The following is a 16,158-nucleotide window of genomic DNA, read 5'->3' on the forward strand; positions in this document are numbered from 1 at the left end:
TGAAAATCTTTTATCTTTTTATTATTGGTGCCTTTACATTAATACTGCTGTTTTGTGCTGAGAAAACCAATCCGTTACACGTAAGGTAACTGTAATATACAACATAGAAATGCAGTCTAAGTTAATTACAACAAGGAGCTACAAAAAAAATTCGTAGGAAAGAAGTCACCTAACATTGCAACTGTGCTTGCAACAATCACTCCCTTACTGCAGGACTATGCACATTGTGAACCATGGTTATTTACATGTCCCTTACAACCGTTAACAACAGAAGGGCTAAAATCAGTCTAAAAAGTTCCAGAACGTCACTATATACTGTACAATCCTCAAAAATAATTTATTACACTGTTTCTAAAAAAAGGTACTAATTTTGCTTGGATGTCTTTTGTTTTCTGGTGTTCTCTGGAGTGCACAACATGTGCAAAATTCTGCCTAACAGTCTAAAAACTCAAGAACTGAACCACGAGCCACAATCACAGGGACGAAGTGGTGGAGTCCAGAACTTCCCTCCCGTTGCACACGGTTGGCACGTACATGCTGGCAGATGCTGGAAGAGAAAGAGAGGGGAAAATCGACTGACTTCAGTACAGTAAAAAGGGGATTAGAACACAGGATTAGAACTTGTGTTGGTCTGGACCATGTCACCCCAAGATGCCGATAAAAAGTCACTGCCTATGTCAGCAGCAGAGCTGATGCAGGTGCTGCTTGCACCTCTACATGGCAACTCAGACCTCAGACTGAAGCATCCTCTGAAGAAACCTGATTTCACTTTGCTGCCCACTGGGATCACAGGGGGTGATTTCACTTCTCCAAGAAGTGTCAGAATAAAATACATGATTTTTTTTTTTTTTAATGATTCTGTGCCACTGGTCTCACATTGTAGCACTTTGCATGGCAGTGTGAATTAATATAGCTATAATGATTTAAAATACCTCAGTAGAAAAAAGTGAACCTTTGGATTTTTTGTGTTTTATTGGCAAGAAATGCTAAGGTCTGATCCTTTGAGCTTTCACATAATTGGAGCGGACATTCATGAAGAAAATATGTGTAGTTTTAAATACAGGAGATAATCTACCATATTAGAATTCTGTGTCAATCACATTTTAATTACTAAAAATAAGAATTCTAAGAACATATTGGGTGAAGTGAATAATTTTTTTAATAACTGAATTTAAAAACAAGATTATTTCTCACCTAATCCCAGAATAATTTCTAACTATAATATGCTTCACTTCTAGGAGCTCTGGATCAGGATTCACTATGTGTCCAGGGATGAGGACCAGATTCTGATAAAGTTGTTTACATGGTATAACATTTTGTACATCAGTTTTTCATTGCTTTAGTGGTATTAGGAGACAATTGAAGCAGAGTATAACAATCTGTTTCCAAATGTATTTGTATTTTGAGCAGAGAATATGTTATTCTATTCTGCTTAAGTCTTGTGGATTTTAATTTAAAAGCAGACTCTTTTGCCCATCTTTTTTAACATCATCCATTGGGCATCAGGAACATGTTTCAGATACTCAGTGGCATCTCTGCTCAGGGCACCATAAAGCTGCTTTTTGAAAGATACATTAGGTTAATGGCAACAGTGACCCAGAGAAATGTGATGCCTTCATCAAAGAAAACACATGGAAAGAAATGACTTAGTAAACTCAATCATCCAGCGTAAAAAGCAATTTATGCAGCTGACAAGGGCGTGCTCAATCTTCCACATCTGCTGCTGGCTGCACTCTCAGTTGCACACTGGTTCTGTAAAGATGCTCAGTATAATTTTTAGAAAAATTTATTCTTTCTTCAAATCAGTTGGTATTTTTCATTCTTTCATTGACTGAATAAATATTTCATGGAAAACAGAATTGCTTTAACAAAAGAAATTAGAGGCAACTACTGGATTAATCTCCTACTCAGAGGGCAGGACATCTTCCTGAAACAGGAGATCCAAGAACAAACCCCTCTTCTGGGTTGGTCAATGGAATTTGATCTCTCACAACATGGATATGTCTTGTGAATCACAGGTGTGGAGGAATTGTTGTATGTAAAAGACCACAGGGCATCATGTCTGTGATTTCTAAAAATTATTTTGTATTTTGTATTCTGATTTTGCATTCTGTTTTTAACTGGGTATAATGTGGCAGCAAAATGACCTAAACTTTTTTTTTAATTGTTATTTTAATTTTCTACTTTTTGTTAGAAAATAAAAAAATCAGTTCTGCTCAGGAAACCTGATTCAAATTCCCGTTCTACTGCAGTTTGGCTTAGAGGTAAAAGCATTTTGTTTCCATGAACATCAGTCACTTAACCAGAATTTTTTAGCTGCAGGCTTTTTTTTTTGAAGTCCAACACACTGACAAGCATGAATAGCTCAAATACTATGGTAACTGGGTCAGGAGGATATTAAAATTGGACAGAAATATATGGTGGTAGGCGAGAAATGAGTGGCCTTGCCTTTTAAGTTTCCAGGTTTCCTGCACAGCATGTAGCTCTTTTGCAATGCTGGGATGCAGTTATTAACTCTGCTGGGTGGAGTAAAGTGTTCACACTGAGCATCCAGCTCTCCTGAGACAGAACAAAAGACCTTGCTTTTCATTACAGACCTCAGCAGTGTTAATCACTGGCCCTGCAGGGTTCTGAGCTACACTCCGTGTCTGATAGCAGCCACCAAGGGCTTTCCTGGAATACTGCTGGATATGCAAGACACTTCACCTTCATTTTGTGTTGAGACCAAGGACAAAAGTGTGACATCAGCAGAAGTTGTGATTTGGCTCAAGTTCATGCTTTTGATCTCCCTCTTCCTGGCTGTCCCTCATTTTGCTTAGGTAATCCAAGGAAAAGAACCAGAGGTACAAGGCAAGAGCCCAGCACTGCCATGGTGACCTTGCAGCTTTGCCTGCACAGCCAAGAACAGGCAGATCTAAATTTGCTCCCTGTGTGCCACTTGGAGTCACAGAGCCAGAGAATGTCCTGGCTTGGAAGGGACCCACAAGGGTCACTGAGTCCAATTCCCCTCTGTGCACAGGGCAACCCCAGGAGTCACACCATGGTCCTGAGAGCATTGTCTCCTCTGTTCATGCTCACAGCTGGACAACTGTGAGTTAATCTCTGTTATGTCGGGGCTAGTTTGGTGTTGGAACTCAAAATGTCCCTCAGATATTTTTGGAGGTTCCAGGCCCAGGTCAGAAGCATTTGAGACCCTGGCAGGCAGCTGGAAACAGCTGTGATTTTGGGTTTGAACCATAGAATGATTTACAAACCTTGCAGGGAGAACAAGAAGTCACAAAAGTTTAGATATTATAGTAGAAGTAGTTACAAAGTAGAGGGAAGAATATTTTAATGCTTGTACAGGGGGGTTTCTGTTTTGTACGTGGGGGTCAGAGGTTTTAAGATGGAGGGATCTGGGCCTGTCCTGTCCTCCCTCTTTCTTCTTCCTTACCTCCATGTGTCTGATGATGTTGGCACTCACAGATTGGTTTAGAGTAGAAAAGCACCATTTAATATAGGTAGTAGGTATTGGGGAAAAACTGTAACCATGTAACACGTAATGTACCATATAAAAGATAGCACAGCCCTGGACGGGGAGAGAAGAAGCAGTCGGGAGTCAGAGAGGATGTCAGGGTGTGTGGGTGCCTCTGCCTGAGCTGCTGAGCAAACTGCAGCAGCCCAAGAAAATCTTTTAGATAATTTACAATAAACTGCTTTGAGACCAAACAACAAGAGGCTGCTGAGCCTTTCTTTGGAAGCACGGGTTGGAGGAGAGACTTTTCCACCACATGGAGCCCCTGAACCAGGCCTGGGCTCCGTCAGTTTGGAGCCAGGCCTGGGAAAATAAATTCAGAGGGAGAAAACCTGCCACTCTGGCTATAAACAGCAAGTTAAATTCTCCTTGTGACCCCTGTGCGGGCCACCTGGAGGAGCTCAGCTCTGTGGGCAGCTCTCCATGTGGACTCAGCTTGGATGAATGACATCTGTGTGTAAAAGCTTAGTCTGAATCATGAGGGTGCTGATGAATTCAGGAAGGTGAGCTCTCCGTGAAGTTTCATGAGTGCTGAAGCCCATAAAAGAGGAAAATGGGGGAACATCCCAATGGGGGAGACACTGCTGGGGCAGCAGAACTTATACAGCATGCTGGCAAATGGGACTTTTCAGAACCAAAACAATGTGTACAAATATATACTTTTCAAAACATGTGTATACCCAAGCACACTCTTAGCCTGCCTCTATTTGGCTTAAATCTATATTATTTTTTTAGTCCAGACTTCAGCTATCAAAATGATCAAAGCTCAACACTAACACTTAAACTACCCAAAAGCATCATGATTGTCACATTTTCTCAGAGTGACCAGTTTTCCTGGTTCAGGAAGCTGTGTTAAAAACTCTGTGTGTCACTTGCAGTTCAAGAGACACTGTGCTCATGGCATTCATGATCAATGGACTGAAGAGGTGGTGGCAGCCCTGAGATGCAATGGAGATGGGAATCTGGAGACAGGAAAAGCACTGACCTCTAGAGCTCTGGTAATATATAGGAGCTGGCTTTTCAAATGCCCTAGAGCTAATTGTGATGAGTTTGATATTAAGAAATTTCTGAATTATGAAAATACCACTGAGACCAAAATAAAAACAAGCTGGCAGCCCTAGGAGTGATGAGAGGAATATTTTAGATAAAGATTAGAACCAATTTAGATGACAACCTTTTTGGAGTTTTATAAAGGACTAAATAGTAAAGAAAAGTAATGGAAATTTATTTTAAATAATTTTAAATTAATAGAAGGGAGTAAGGGAAGATTTTTCATCTTGAAAATATTGTCACTGTGATAGACAGTGTTATTTTTCCAAATATTTGTTCTAGCTGGAAATTGTAGGGCTGTTTCCTTTCTATGTGATGGACCTTTTAGCCGTACTTCCATGTCTTTCCATGGTCTAAAAAGCCCAACAAGGTAAGCAGCCCTGATTCAATTATGTGAAAGCAGTAAAAGTAAATAACTGCAGCAACCTTTCTAAACAATGAAGTTGTAAGAGATTTTAAATCTGGATTTTTATGCTTTTCTTAATGTCCTCAAGCTGTTCACAAGCCTGAAAGTGCAGGTTTTAATGTGAAGATGTGCACTGACGATGTCTCTCAGTTGTATGCACATTTACACATACATGTTTTATTCAGCCATTAAAAGTATCTAATTCCAAAATGCAGTCCAGAATCCAGTAGAAAGTATTTATGAATCAAAATTTTTTCTGACTAAGCTCATTCAATAGCATGAGGGTGTTAAAAAAACTTGGAAAGACCATTTACACAAAATCATTAAGGAATGAAAAGAATCTCATGGGACTTACCATTTCACCAAGGGATCACACTTGTAAGAGTTTTTGGGAAGTGATTGGTCTTTTGGGAGTGTTCAGCACTCCAGGCACATAGTTCTATCTCATTAAATTTTCCAAAATAGCAAGGAGTATTTGCTCTCTGGTGTCAGGACTGGATGCAGTCCTGGCTGATGACACTGGGGACCTATAGAGCCAGATGGCTGATCTCTTTTTAGGGGACCCTGGGCATCTTTGTACATTGTGCTTTGGGATGGGAGAACCAGGGATGGCTGGGATCTCTTCACTTCCTAATTCTGCTAATGTGATACATAGTTACTTCCAGCTCTGTCTGAAATCTGAAGTGCCAGAGCTTTTGAGACAGTTTTGAAATTTAAGTGACACTCCAAAATCTCAGGCTAGGCTATTGTCAGCTTGCTGGAAAAACCTTGTTCTGTGCCCCCCCTTTCCTCTATTTCTTTTCCCCTTCCTCTTTATAACTGTAGTGTGCTTCTCAATTAGACTTCCAGGGTGGACGTGCTGTCCAGAGAGCTCTGTGAATGGGATGTTGTGTGCTCCCATCTTTGAAGAGTTAAGTTAGTTAAGCTAGACAAAGAAAAAAATCCCAAACAAATATACAGGTGACCTTTTTCTTTTTTTCCTTTGTAATCCATAAAAATCTGAGAAACTCACCCAGAAAAGGAGGGACAGGCTCAAAACAAAATCACAGCTGTGAACCTGCTTGTGATGAAGAGAGTGAAGATGAAGGAAAGAAGGGAATCAGAGCAAACGAGTTGTCCTTGCAACAGAACACTGATTGCTTCTCCAGGCTGTGGCACTGACAAAGGCTATTGATCATGCTCTGCATACAGATGCAGTTTATGGCATCCCTTGGATGCATTTTCTGCAGACTTGGAGCCTTTCCTTATAATGCAGGTGATGAGCCATTGAGAGCATGCTGTGTTGTGGCCCAGAACCTGTCAGCGTGCTGCTCTGACAGGAATTCTCCAAGTCAATCTGTTCCTGTCACTGCCAGAGTGACAGTGGGACACAGGGTCTGCTCAGTGTGGGCATCAGGCTGGAGTCAGTGCCCACCAAAAACTTTCTGCTGACTTCAGTCAGCTTCAGAGCAGGCTCTGAGCAAACTGCCATGCGAGGGGGACGAGTTTTCCTCTCCAGACACAAAGGAAATGATGCTTTCACAGGGTTACATAGTTCAGCCCAACTTGTCTTTACCTGAACCCACCACACCCCCACAGAAAGGTGCAGACTTGTTACTTACACTGGGAGTAAGTGGTCCCGGTCCCACTGACACTGAACCTGTTGAGGTGGAGTCTGTGAGTGACCACGTTCTTCTGGGGCTGGAAAAGGATGATGTGCACTTTGGGTGCAAACAAGCAGCCCAGCACAACAAATCCGCTGAGACTCACAGAGATGCACATGGTGGTGGTTTGCACCTAGGAGAGAGTGGGCACAAAGCACTGTGTTTCAGTATGGAAAACTCTGAAATGTCAGATATTAGAAACATTACTACATAACAGCATGAACCACAGTCCTGGGGGTTTGCAGTGGTGCAGGCTGGTGTGAGCCTCTCTTGCATCCTTATCATCCACAATCCCAGTATCATGGGAATGAGGTGCTGGTGCTGTTGGTGCCCTGGGTCTCTGCATGTCAGGGAGAGATTGATTGTGTTCTCCCTCGTATTAGTACAGAAAGGATAGATCTCTCTTTCTCTCCTACCCTTGATCTCTAACTTGATGACAGAACCTTCTGTAATGCTTGTCATGCAATATCTGAGCAATGTTGGCTGCAGTGGGAACCAGCTCACACAGAGTGTACATTATGTGGGTTTACATCAGTTTTCTCATGCAAAGCAGGTATCTGAAAACCACTTTAGTCTCTAGCTCCAGTTCTAATCAGAGAACTTGAGTAAGCCCTTGCAGAAATTAAGGTGAGATCTGGAGTAAAGATAATATCTGGTGACTGTTTTCAGACTGTGTCTGAAAGGTGTCCTGATTTTGAGACATCACTTTTGGACTCAGAAATGAATTGTTTGTAAGGATGCAGGATTTTAGAATATTTGCCTTGAGGCATTTGTTAGTATAGCTTTGCTGGCGCTGTCTGTCTTTTATCCTTTTTATTCAGTAGTATAACTAGGTGCCAGTTTACTGCCTCATTTTCAGTTTATATTCTTTTCTTCCAAGCAGATTCCTTAATTAAGATGTTAAATTAAACTGCTTTAAACTCTATTGCTTAATTTGAATGATTATACATCTACAGCTCATTTTTCTTTAGTTATACTCCTGCAGTTCTTTGAGATTAGCCTTCTTCCATGGGAATGCTTCTCATACCTCCTTGTCAGAAATAATTGGTGCAAATTGGAAAATAGAGTAGGGAGTGGACATTGTTGCTTTACATATACACTAGCACAATTGGTGTTTTGTCATCAGTGAGGATAATGAATGTGATCATTTAATACTCTGCACATTGTGGATGTTGCAGGCACCATGGAATGTGCTCAGCTTTTACAGGGTGAGTGAACATGGAAGATCCAACAGATCCTGCATGATAAAAGAATGGCTTAGTTTCACATTCTCCTTCACCTCTCTGCATTTTGTCCACAGACCTATGCTGTCAGGTCAGGTGGATATTGAACTGGGTGCTCTATAGGTAAGACATTAAAAGAGTTTTCTTATAAAACAAGAGTAAATGAAGCTACCTTTATTTTAATTAGTTTCAAGTTATGTTTTTTTCACTATGAAAGCCCACTTCCCCCACCCTGCTTTTGCTAGGGTTTGTGCTGCCTGGAGCAGCTCAGCTGTGCTGGCATAATTATAAACTCAATCAATTAAAAGATTTGGGTTAAAAATAGCTCCATCCCACAGGGTTCCTTTTAATCCAGGTCACTCCAGAGTTTCAGTGTGTAACCTGGCCTCACAGACTGGACTGGTGTGCTGCAGAGAGGAGGAAATCCCACTAGACCATGTGTGATGCTAAGGCACACAGACAACAGGGAGGTGTTTTGGGACAGCCAGCACGGCTTCACCAAGGGCTACAGATGTCATTGATCTGGAATTCTGTAAAGCCTTTGACAGGGGCCCCCACCACCATTCTCTCTAAACTGGAGAGATATGCATTTGATGGGTGGCTGTTAGATGAATAAGATATTGGTTGAATGGTCACATCCAGAGGACAATGGCTCAGAGTCCTGATGGGCATTGGTGACAAGTGGTGTCCTTCAGGTGCCTGTATTTGGACCAGTGTTGTGCAATATCATCATAAATGACATAGATGAAGGGATCAAGTGTATGCTCAGCAAATTTGCAGATAACTCCAGGCTGAGTGGGGCTGTTTCTAAGGCTGTTTATTGTTATGCTATCAGACTAGGGCTACGTTAGGATGGCACAAGTTGATTCAGAGTCAACACGTGACACTACATGGAAATTAAATATGGACTTTTCAAAGAAAACCCAGAAGTGTAGACTTGTCATGAAAGTATCAAAAAGATGTTAAAAACATTTTCTGCTCTTTTTGTAGTACTTGAGTTGGTTTATTTGGAACCTTGTATATAAATTCAATGGCTACAAGTGGTTTTGAAAACTCCACTCAGGAGATAAGGCTGTAAAATTCTGCTTGAACAATCATGTCATGCCCCTCTTGGCCATTATTGTCTGTACTGCCCACTCATGTGACTGTCTGCACTGATATTTCCCTCCTCCTGTTTCTGTCTTCCTGATTACTTTTTGTGTCCAGAGCTGTTCCCTAGTGCCTTCCTGAAACTTTTCCTTCATTAGCTTCAATCCATTACTTGCTATTCTAACTTCTCCTGAGACTGAATAATCCCTTCCTCTCGTTTTGTTGCCTTGAAATTATTTATGGTCTGTGATCACGTCTCCCTGGATTTACTCTTGTCTAGACTAAATATATTTAGCTCTTTTACTGTCACTCTGCATGTCTCACTGCGTCATTTGTTACTTATCTTTGTTTTCTAGAGGTTTTCAGTGCATTTCTTAAGATGAGTAAACTAGTACTAAATACATTGTTCCAGGGTAGCCCACACCAAAATATGTTAAGTGACATTATTAACTCCACAGTCTTATATGCTGTTTCATGTACACACTATTGGCAATAACATCCCCCTAAGGTAATCTACCTTTCTTTTTGGCAGAAAGTTGAACTACATCTCTGCAAACTGCTGCAAGGGCCAACTCCCACAATCACTTCTCACATTGTAATAACTGTGAGATTTCCAGTGGAGCAGATCCGAATCTTTTTCTGAAACAATTTCCTTCTGTTCAAAAATACAATTTTATTGGACTTGAAGCTTTGCAACACTATCTGGCAATTTAAACGGTTTAATGTTTCTAAAGTTTGCTGGTGAAGTCTGACCAATATTTGCTGCCCAGTGAGGTATGTGTTTTATAAAGTGCAGAAAGAATAAAAAGTTCTGTACTTAAATAGAATGTTTGTAGAACTTTTTTTAAACAACCCTGTTTCATAGGAAATTTTGAAATTTGATCCTTATATTTTTTATTTGAAGGAAATATCATGTTTTATCAGCAGATTCTTTTGCAGAAGAGACTAGTTAGTACAGATTTTATTTTAAGCTCGATTTCTACCAAATAACTCATTATGACTAATTTTAGGTCATTTACTGGGTTTTTCTGTTGGGACTGTGACTTCAGATAGTGATGAATGCAAATTAATATTTAATCCATATGTTATGCCTCTATTGCAACCAGACTAACAGTATTAATCCCTTCCAGCTCTGACTGCACATGCTCTTTTTGAAATGAGACCACCTTTCTTAGAAGTAAGCCAAAGTCTAGTAACATTGAAAGAGAACATGTTTGCAAGGGACCCAGGGGACAAAAGAAGTGATAAAAAGCTTTTAGTGAATGCTGACATGGTCCTCTAAAGTGCTGCACATGATTTGTGGAAACAGATGTCCAAAGACTTACTCTGTAGTCACTGGATGTCACATAAAATATAGGGAGAAAAGCCAGCCAAATGATGCATGTTGTGTACATTGTGAAACCGATAAACTTGGCTTCGTTGAAGTTCTCTGGACACTTCCTGGTTTTGAAAGCATACACAGTGCATAAGACCACGAGGATGACATCATATGTTAAGGACATTAACATACTGGAATCTTTGACATTGCATTTCAGGATGACAGTCTCTCTCTTCTCGGGAAGCGTGTATCGCCTGGTGCCCGGCGCCTCCAGGATCAGCCACACGGACACCACCACCACCTGTACCAAAATGAGACTCAGGCAGATGAACACCTGAGAGCTGGGGCTGATGAACTTGGGCCTCTGAGCACCGTTCTTTACACCATCAAATATTCTGGCGATGCAGTTCGTTTTTGTCAGGAGAGCAGAGTAGCAGACGGCAAAGGAACTTCCCAGCCCCAAGCGGCGGAGGGTGCAGATGGCTGGAGAAGGCTTGGCTATGAAGAAGAAAGTCATGCTGTAAGACAGGAAGACCCCAAAGAGCAAAATGTAGCACAGTTCACGGCCAGAGGCTTTGACCAGGGGTGTGTTGTTGTTCTTGATGAACACTCCGATGACCATGAAAGTACAAATAAAGCCCAGGCATGCGATGGTAACGGGACCTATTGCCCAAGCATCTTCCCACTTGATGTAGTCTTCTGGTAGGTCATAGCAGCCAGTCAGGTCAGCTGTGGGCCATTTTCCAGGCCCGCAGTCTGCACAAGTGAATTCATCAGCCAGGTACTCGTAGGTTTCACAGGGAATACAAATCCAACAGCAGACATCTCCTGGTTGCATATTCTTCATCTCATTAGGAGCGCAGGGGTCACTGCACTGGGAGACAGGGACAGAGCTCCTGGACCAGTGGATAGAGTCGACCTCCAGTGACAAAGTTTCTGCCCACTGACCGACCTTCACGTAGGAGTATCTGTCTCCAGTGAACTGGAAATTGAACACGTTGTATCGGCCTATCCCATCTCCATAGGCATCAAATTTGACCATACTGTCTGCGTCATTGGGAGGGTTGAATGGAGCTGAGGAAAAAAAAAAAAAATAAATAGAGAAATGTTATTACCAAAGCTACATATGATATTTTTTTCATCCCTTTGGCAAGAACAGGCACCTGACAACTTATGGAATACAATTCAGTTGTCAACAGATAAGTCAAGAGGTTTGTGTCTGTCTCAGTTTTGAACTTGGAAAAAGAGCTCAGATAATGGAACTCTATTTCACTTTACATTTATAAATCTAAGATTACCAATGTCCTTACTCTTTTTTGTCTTGGATACAAATCAGTTCTCTAATTATTTCTCCCAATATGCATCACTGCTGTCTCTCACATTTTCTCTTGAAAGAAAAAGGTCTGTTTCTGAGTCTCAGCATTTTTTGGTGAAACTTGGCTGCCATAATACAAGTAAAATTAATGGTCAGGTCATTAAATGACAGTTCTGATGCCGACAGTCTGGAATGCAGTTGAATAGAGTATTCGTTTCAGGATGATGGAGAAATAACTGTGAAATCCTCAAAAATTTCTTACTATGTCTTTTTCTTTTCTCCCTCTCTTGTAGAAAGTTTTGAATCCATCTATTTTGCTTCAGTTTTATCAGTTTCTGATATTTCTTGTATCATCTGAGGTCCCCAACATGTGCTGCTTTGGTCCCGTATCTTGTTTGGGGAACAGATGACAAAACCAGAAGCTGGATCTGGGACCTTCTGTGAAATCAATATTGTAACACTTCTAACTGGTAAACTCCACAGAGTTTTGTTTTTCCGCCAGCTGAGGCTTACCCAGAGAATGAAGAAATATTAAAAATCTGGGAGGAAATTGCATTCACCATGTGATTTATTGGTCACTTGCTGTAGCATCAAAGGTAAAAAGCTTTACAGCTAGGGAGCGAAAGGATTTTTTTACCATTGATGAACAATAAAGGTGATTTTATTTCCCAGTATCTTTAGCCATAGAAGTGGTTCCACTGTCATTGCTGGAATAAATCTCTTTCCCTGCCTCTGTGCCCATACTGTGCTTGAGCTTGAGCAATATTGTATAAGGGTGTAATACCTTCCTTCACTTAGATCTCCAGATAATTTGGATTTCTCATGGTAGATTTATTTAGCTTTTTTAAAACACTGAGGCAGACTTCTTTCACCTTTATTCCTGCAGAGCATTAGCTTATTTTGCAGTACTCTGGCTAAGGTCAGTAAAAGGGACACTGGGTTTTGGCACAGAAACCCCAGCTGGAGGGTTGAAATTGTGATCTGCACATCCTCAGGTGCTACACTTGGAGTGCATTTCCCCCCAACTTTCTTCTTATTGTAGGGCAAAATTGGAATATAATTTACAGCCACCTATACTTTCTTCTGAGTCAAGACTCTGTTTATTCTCATCCCTGCCCTCTCCTGCTCCTTCCCACCTCAGATGTGTCAGCCACAGTAGTGGACAGCCTTGATTTGTAGGATTACAGAATCATGGAATTGCAGAGTAATTCAGGTAGGAAGGGACCACCAGCAGGGCCCTCTGATCCACCCCTCCTGCTCAAGCAGGGCCATCCCAGAGCACACGGCACAGGATTCATCCAGACAGTTCTGGAATACCTCCAGTGAGGGATGCTCCATCTCTCAAGCAACCTGTGCCAGTGCTGGGTCACTGCACATTAAAGAAGTTCCTTCTCATGTTCACGTGTTGCAGCTCCCGTCTTTGCCTCTGTCTCATTGCCATTGAGAAGAGCCTGGCTCCCTTCAGATACCCACAAACACTCATGAATTCCCCTCTCAGCTGTGTCTTTTGAAGCCTGAACAAGCCCAACTCCCTCAGCCTTTCCCCATGAGACAGATGATGCAGTATCCTTATCATCTTTATACCCCTCTGCTGGAGTTGCTCCAGGAGCTCCATGTCTTTCTTGTACTGTACAAATTAGGACTGGGTAGCCCAGAAATTTGTAAGAAGGTTTTTTTTGTTTTTGTTTTTGTTTTTGTTTTCTGTTTTTGTTTTTTTTTTTTTTTTGTCACTGTTGGCATCTAGTTGTAACACTGTAGTCCAACGAGACCTCTGAGAGCATAAAAATTAAGAGCAGCATAATCCTCCCCCAAATGGTTAGTCCTGCTGGAAGTGACATGCTCTAAATTAAACAGGTAGATAAATTAAAAATATAGGTCAACAAGAAGAATATGAAGCAGCTTTCCTCCTCTCCCTCCTCCTCCTCATGCACAGGCACGCAAGCTCCCTCATCCAGGAGCAGCATTAAAACAAAATCATAATGCAGCACTTAACAGCTCCTCAATAATGTGCTGTCATTGCCAGTGTCTTATTTCATTATTCATAACACTTATATAGATTGTAGAAGCTGTTAACACAGCAGCCCAGCTTTAAGAGCCAGTTTATTCACTTCAGTGTTATGCAGGCCAGCCCTGAGGTGGCTGAGAGCCTGTGACTGCTGCTGGCATTGGTGGAGCTGCAGGTCAGGAGGACAAACTGCAAACTCTTGTTTGACATCTTCTGTCAAGTGCATAACTTCAAGGCCACAAGAACCCCAGTGCAAGTTACCTGAGGGTCTGAAAAACCAGCACTTTTCAGGAAAGAATTCCCTCTGTATAACATGTTTAACAACTTATAGGAGTTCTCATAGAATATTTGTCATTTAAATGGAGAAAAGTGTTTTCCTTAGATTTTGCAGTTAGGTTCAGAAGGCAAAGCAGGTAATCTCACACAGAGTTAGCTTGAAGCTCAAGTATAATTGCCTTCCATAGGGCTGTTCCCACGCTACAAGAAACAAAAGATTTTTGTAGGACAACATGTTCTAAGTTAACCAAAGCTTGCAGCTTGAAACATTCATTTTTAGTGGCTGCTGATAGAGGAAAATAAATCACCATCTTTCAGATGGAAAGGATGAAATCATTTAACCAAACAATGATGTATTAAATTATAGTATAGTGAGCCAAAGCCTACAAATGAGCCCACTGGGTGGCAGCAATTAATATACCCACTGATTACGTATAAACTCACTAAGGCATTTTAATGTATCATTTATCAACATGTTCTAGATGCTGTAGGAGCACTTCCAAGAAGTAATGTTTTCACAAAATATGATGTAATAATAATCATAATAGTAAGATGCTTATAGGCGAGAAAGATGCTTATCACAAGAAGGCAGGATCTTATGTTTTAGAGTAAAAATACCTGTTTTTTGCAAATTGGTTTTCCCAGAGATGATGTCAGGCTGTCATAAGTCACTCTGCAAATTCTTTTATATATCTCAGTTTTCAGAGGAAACCTACAACCCTTATAGCAGGTATTTTTGGCAGGTCTATTTCAGAGTTGTAGCTCAGCTATTTTACATTCATCCCTTGGGAGAGGACAGACAGGAGCCCCTGGATCTCATCAGCTGTTAGCTAACAGGCTGAGTGGCAATATGAACTTTGCCTCCTTTGAGTCTTTGAATCTTCTCCTTCCCTTGTACTTCATGAAACGGATTAGTCCTGAGTAAAGCAGTTATACAAGAGGAATTTTGTAAAAGAAGCTATCAAGGAAAACAAAGGATAATTTAAAAAGACCTAAAGCAGTGATGCTTTGTGTTCCAGCTTGCAGTATTTCAGCAATGAAGAGGCAGCAGCAGTGACATTTATAAGAGAAGGAGGGCAGAAGGCAGAAATCTTTGGAACCCCAGTGCAGGCAGCTCAACTCTGTCAGCTCCCTGGAGAAATCCTACTGGAGGAGGAGATTCTATTGTGCAAGTGGAGGACAAACTCCTTTTGCTTCAGATAAGAGAGGAATAACTGCAGATTTATGACTGTTTTAGTAGCAGGTACAGATAAGAACATAAAATAACATCATAGCTTTTATGTAGTGAATTATGTAATTTGTTTCCATCTTCCTAAGTGGAAGCAATTTTTCCAACAGTCACATAACTTGCAAAAATGTGCTTATCTGCTGTTGGAAGCAGATGAGTTGCATTTATTTGGATATCTTATAATATTTTTGGTCTCAGTAATGTACAGGTCTTGATGACATGAAAAATTTCAGAAACAAAGTTCTGAAGGGGAGATTTATTTTATCTTTGGGCAAAACCTTTATTTGAAGAGGCAGTATGAGAAATAGATTTAAATACTTCTAATTCTGCACAATGCCTTGGTTGAGTGAAAAACACTCCAGGATTTTTTAACAAGGAATGAATAGATGAGGAAAACAAATAAGTTTTCATCCTAATTAGGCACTGGAAATCTTTTAAGAGGCTGAGCAGCCTAGGGAAAGATATGTGTCATCTAAACTGGCTTGGAATCAGACTGTGTTTTGTTTGTCAGCAGCATCTTTGGGCCAGGAAGGATATTTTGCAGTCTCTCTCACGTGCCTGGCACAGATTTGAATGTGTAGATGTTGTCCTATAGAAAACATCCTCACTAACACTTCCTGGTAGGAATGACGACAGATATCCCTACATCTAAGAACATTTTTCGTGTCCTCTAAAACATGCCTCTGTTCTTTGTTTGCAGAGTGTATTCTTTCTAAACAAGGCACAGAGGCACAGCTCACTAGCTAGGAGGCAATTCATTAATAGCAAGGCTTGATGAAAGCCCTGCAGTTTTTCAGCTTGGTAGTTGGGAGATTTCATGTGGTTTGGAAAGAGGTGTAACAAGGACTATTGGGGGCACTGAAGGTACCTTCTTCCACAGCTTGTTGGCCCCAAAGACTATGAGGAGATCATGATTAAATAGAAATGGAAAAGTAAAGAGGGAACAGGCTGGAGTTTCTGAAAAGTTGAGTAAAACCTCCTTAGTCTCACTAGATGGTGCTGCAAAGACTCCAAACTCCTGATTTAAGACTGAAAAATGAGACATTTTTATGTAACAGAAAAATATAGTGAGTTTTTGATTCCTCCCTACT

General features: G+C 41.0%; 1 protein-coding gene across 3 annotated transcripts in view; it reads right to left on the minus strand.

Annotated features, from left to right (window-relative positions):
- The window catches only part of GRM3 (glutamate metabotropic receptor 3), a 102,433-nt gene continuing 86,275 nt past the window's right edge, over nucleotides 1-16,158 (minus strand). For all 3 annotated transcript variants that reach the window (XM_004176518.6, XM_030291103.4, XM_030291109.4), the window contains 3 exons: nucleotides 10,251-11,317; nucleotides 6,572-6,746; nucleotides 1-547 (listed from right to left, as the gene is read on the minus strand). In XM_004176518.6, the coding sequence (XP_004176566.2) occupies nucleotides 474-547; nucleotides 6,572-6,746; nucleotides 10,251-11,317 (1,316 nt within the window). In that variant the 3' untranslated portion in view covers nucleotides 1-473. The remainder of the gene's footprint in view (nucleotides 548-6,571; nucleotides 6,747-10,250; nucleotides 11,318-16,158) is intronic.

The sequence above is a fragment of the Taeniopygia guttata genome, chromosome 1A (assembly GCF_048771995.1).
Source record: "Taeniopygia guttata chromosome 1A, bTaeGut7.mat, whole genome shotgun sequence".
Taxonomy (NCBI): domain Eukaryota; kingdom Metazoa; phylum Chordata; class Aves; order Passeriformes; family Estrildidae; genus Taeniopygia; species Taeniopygia guttata.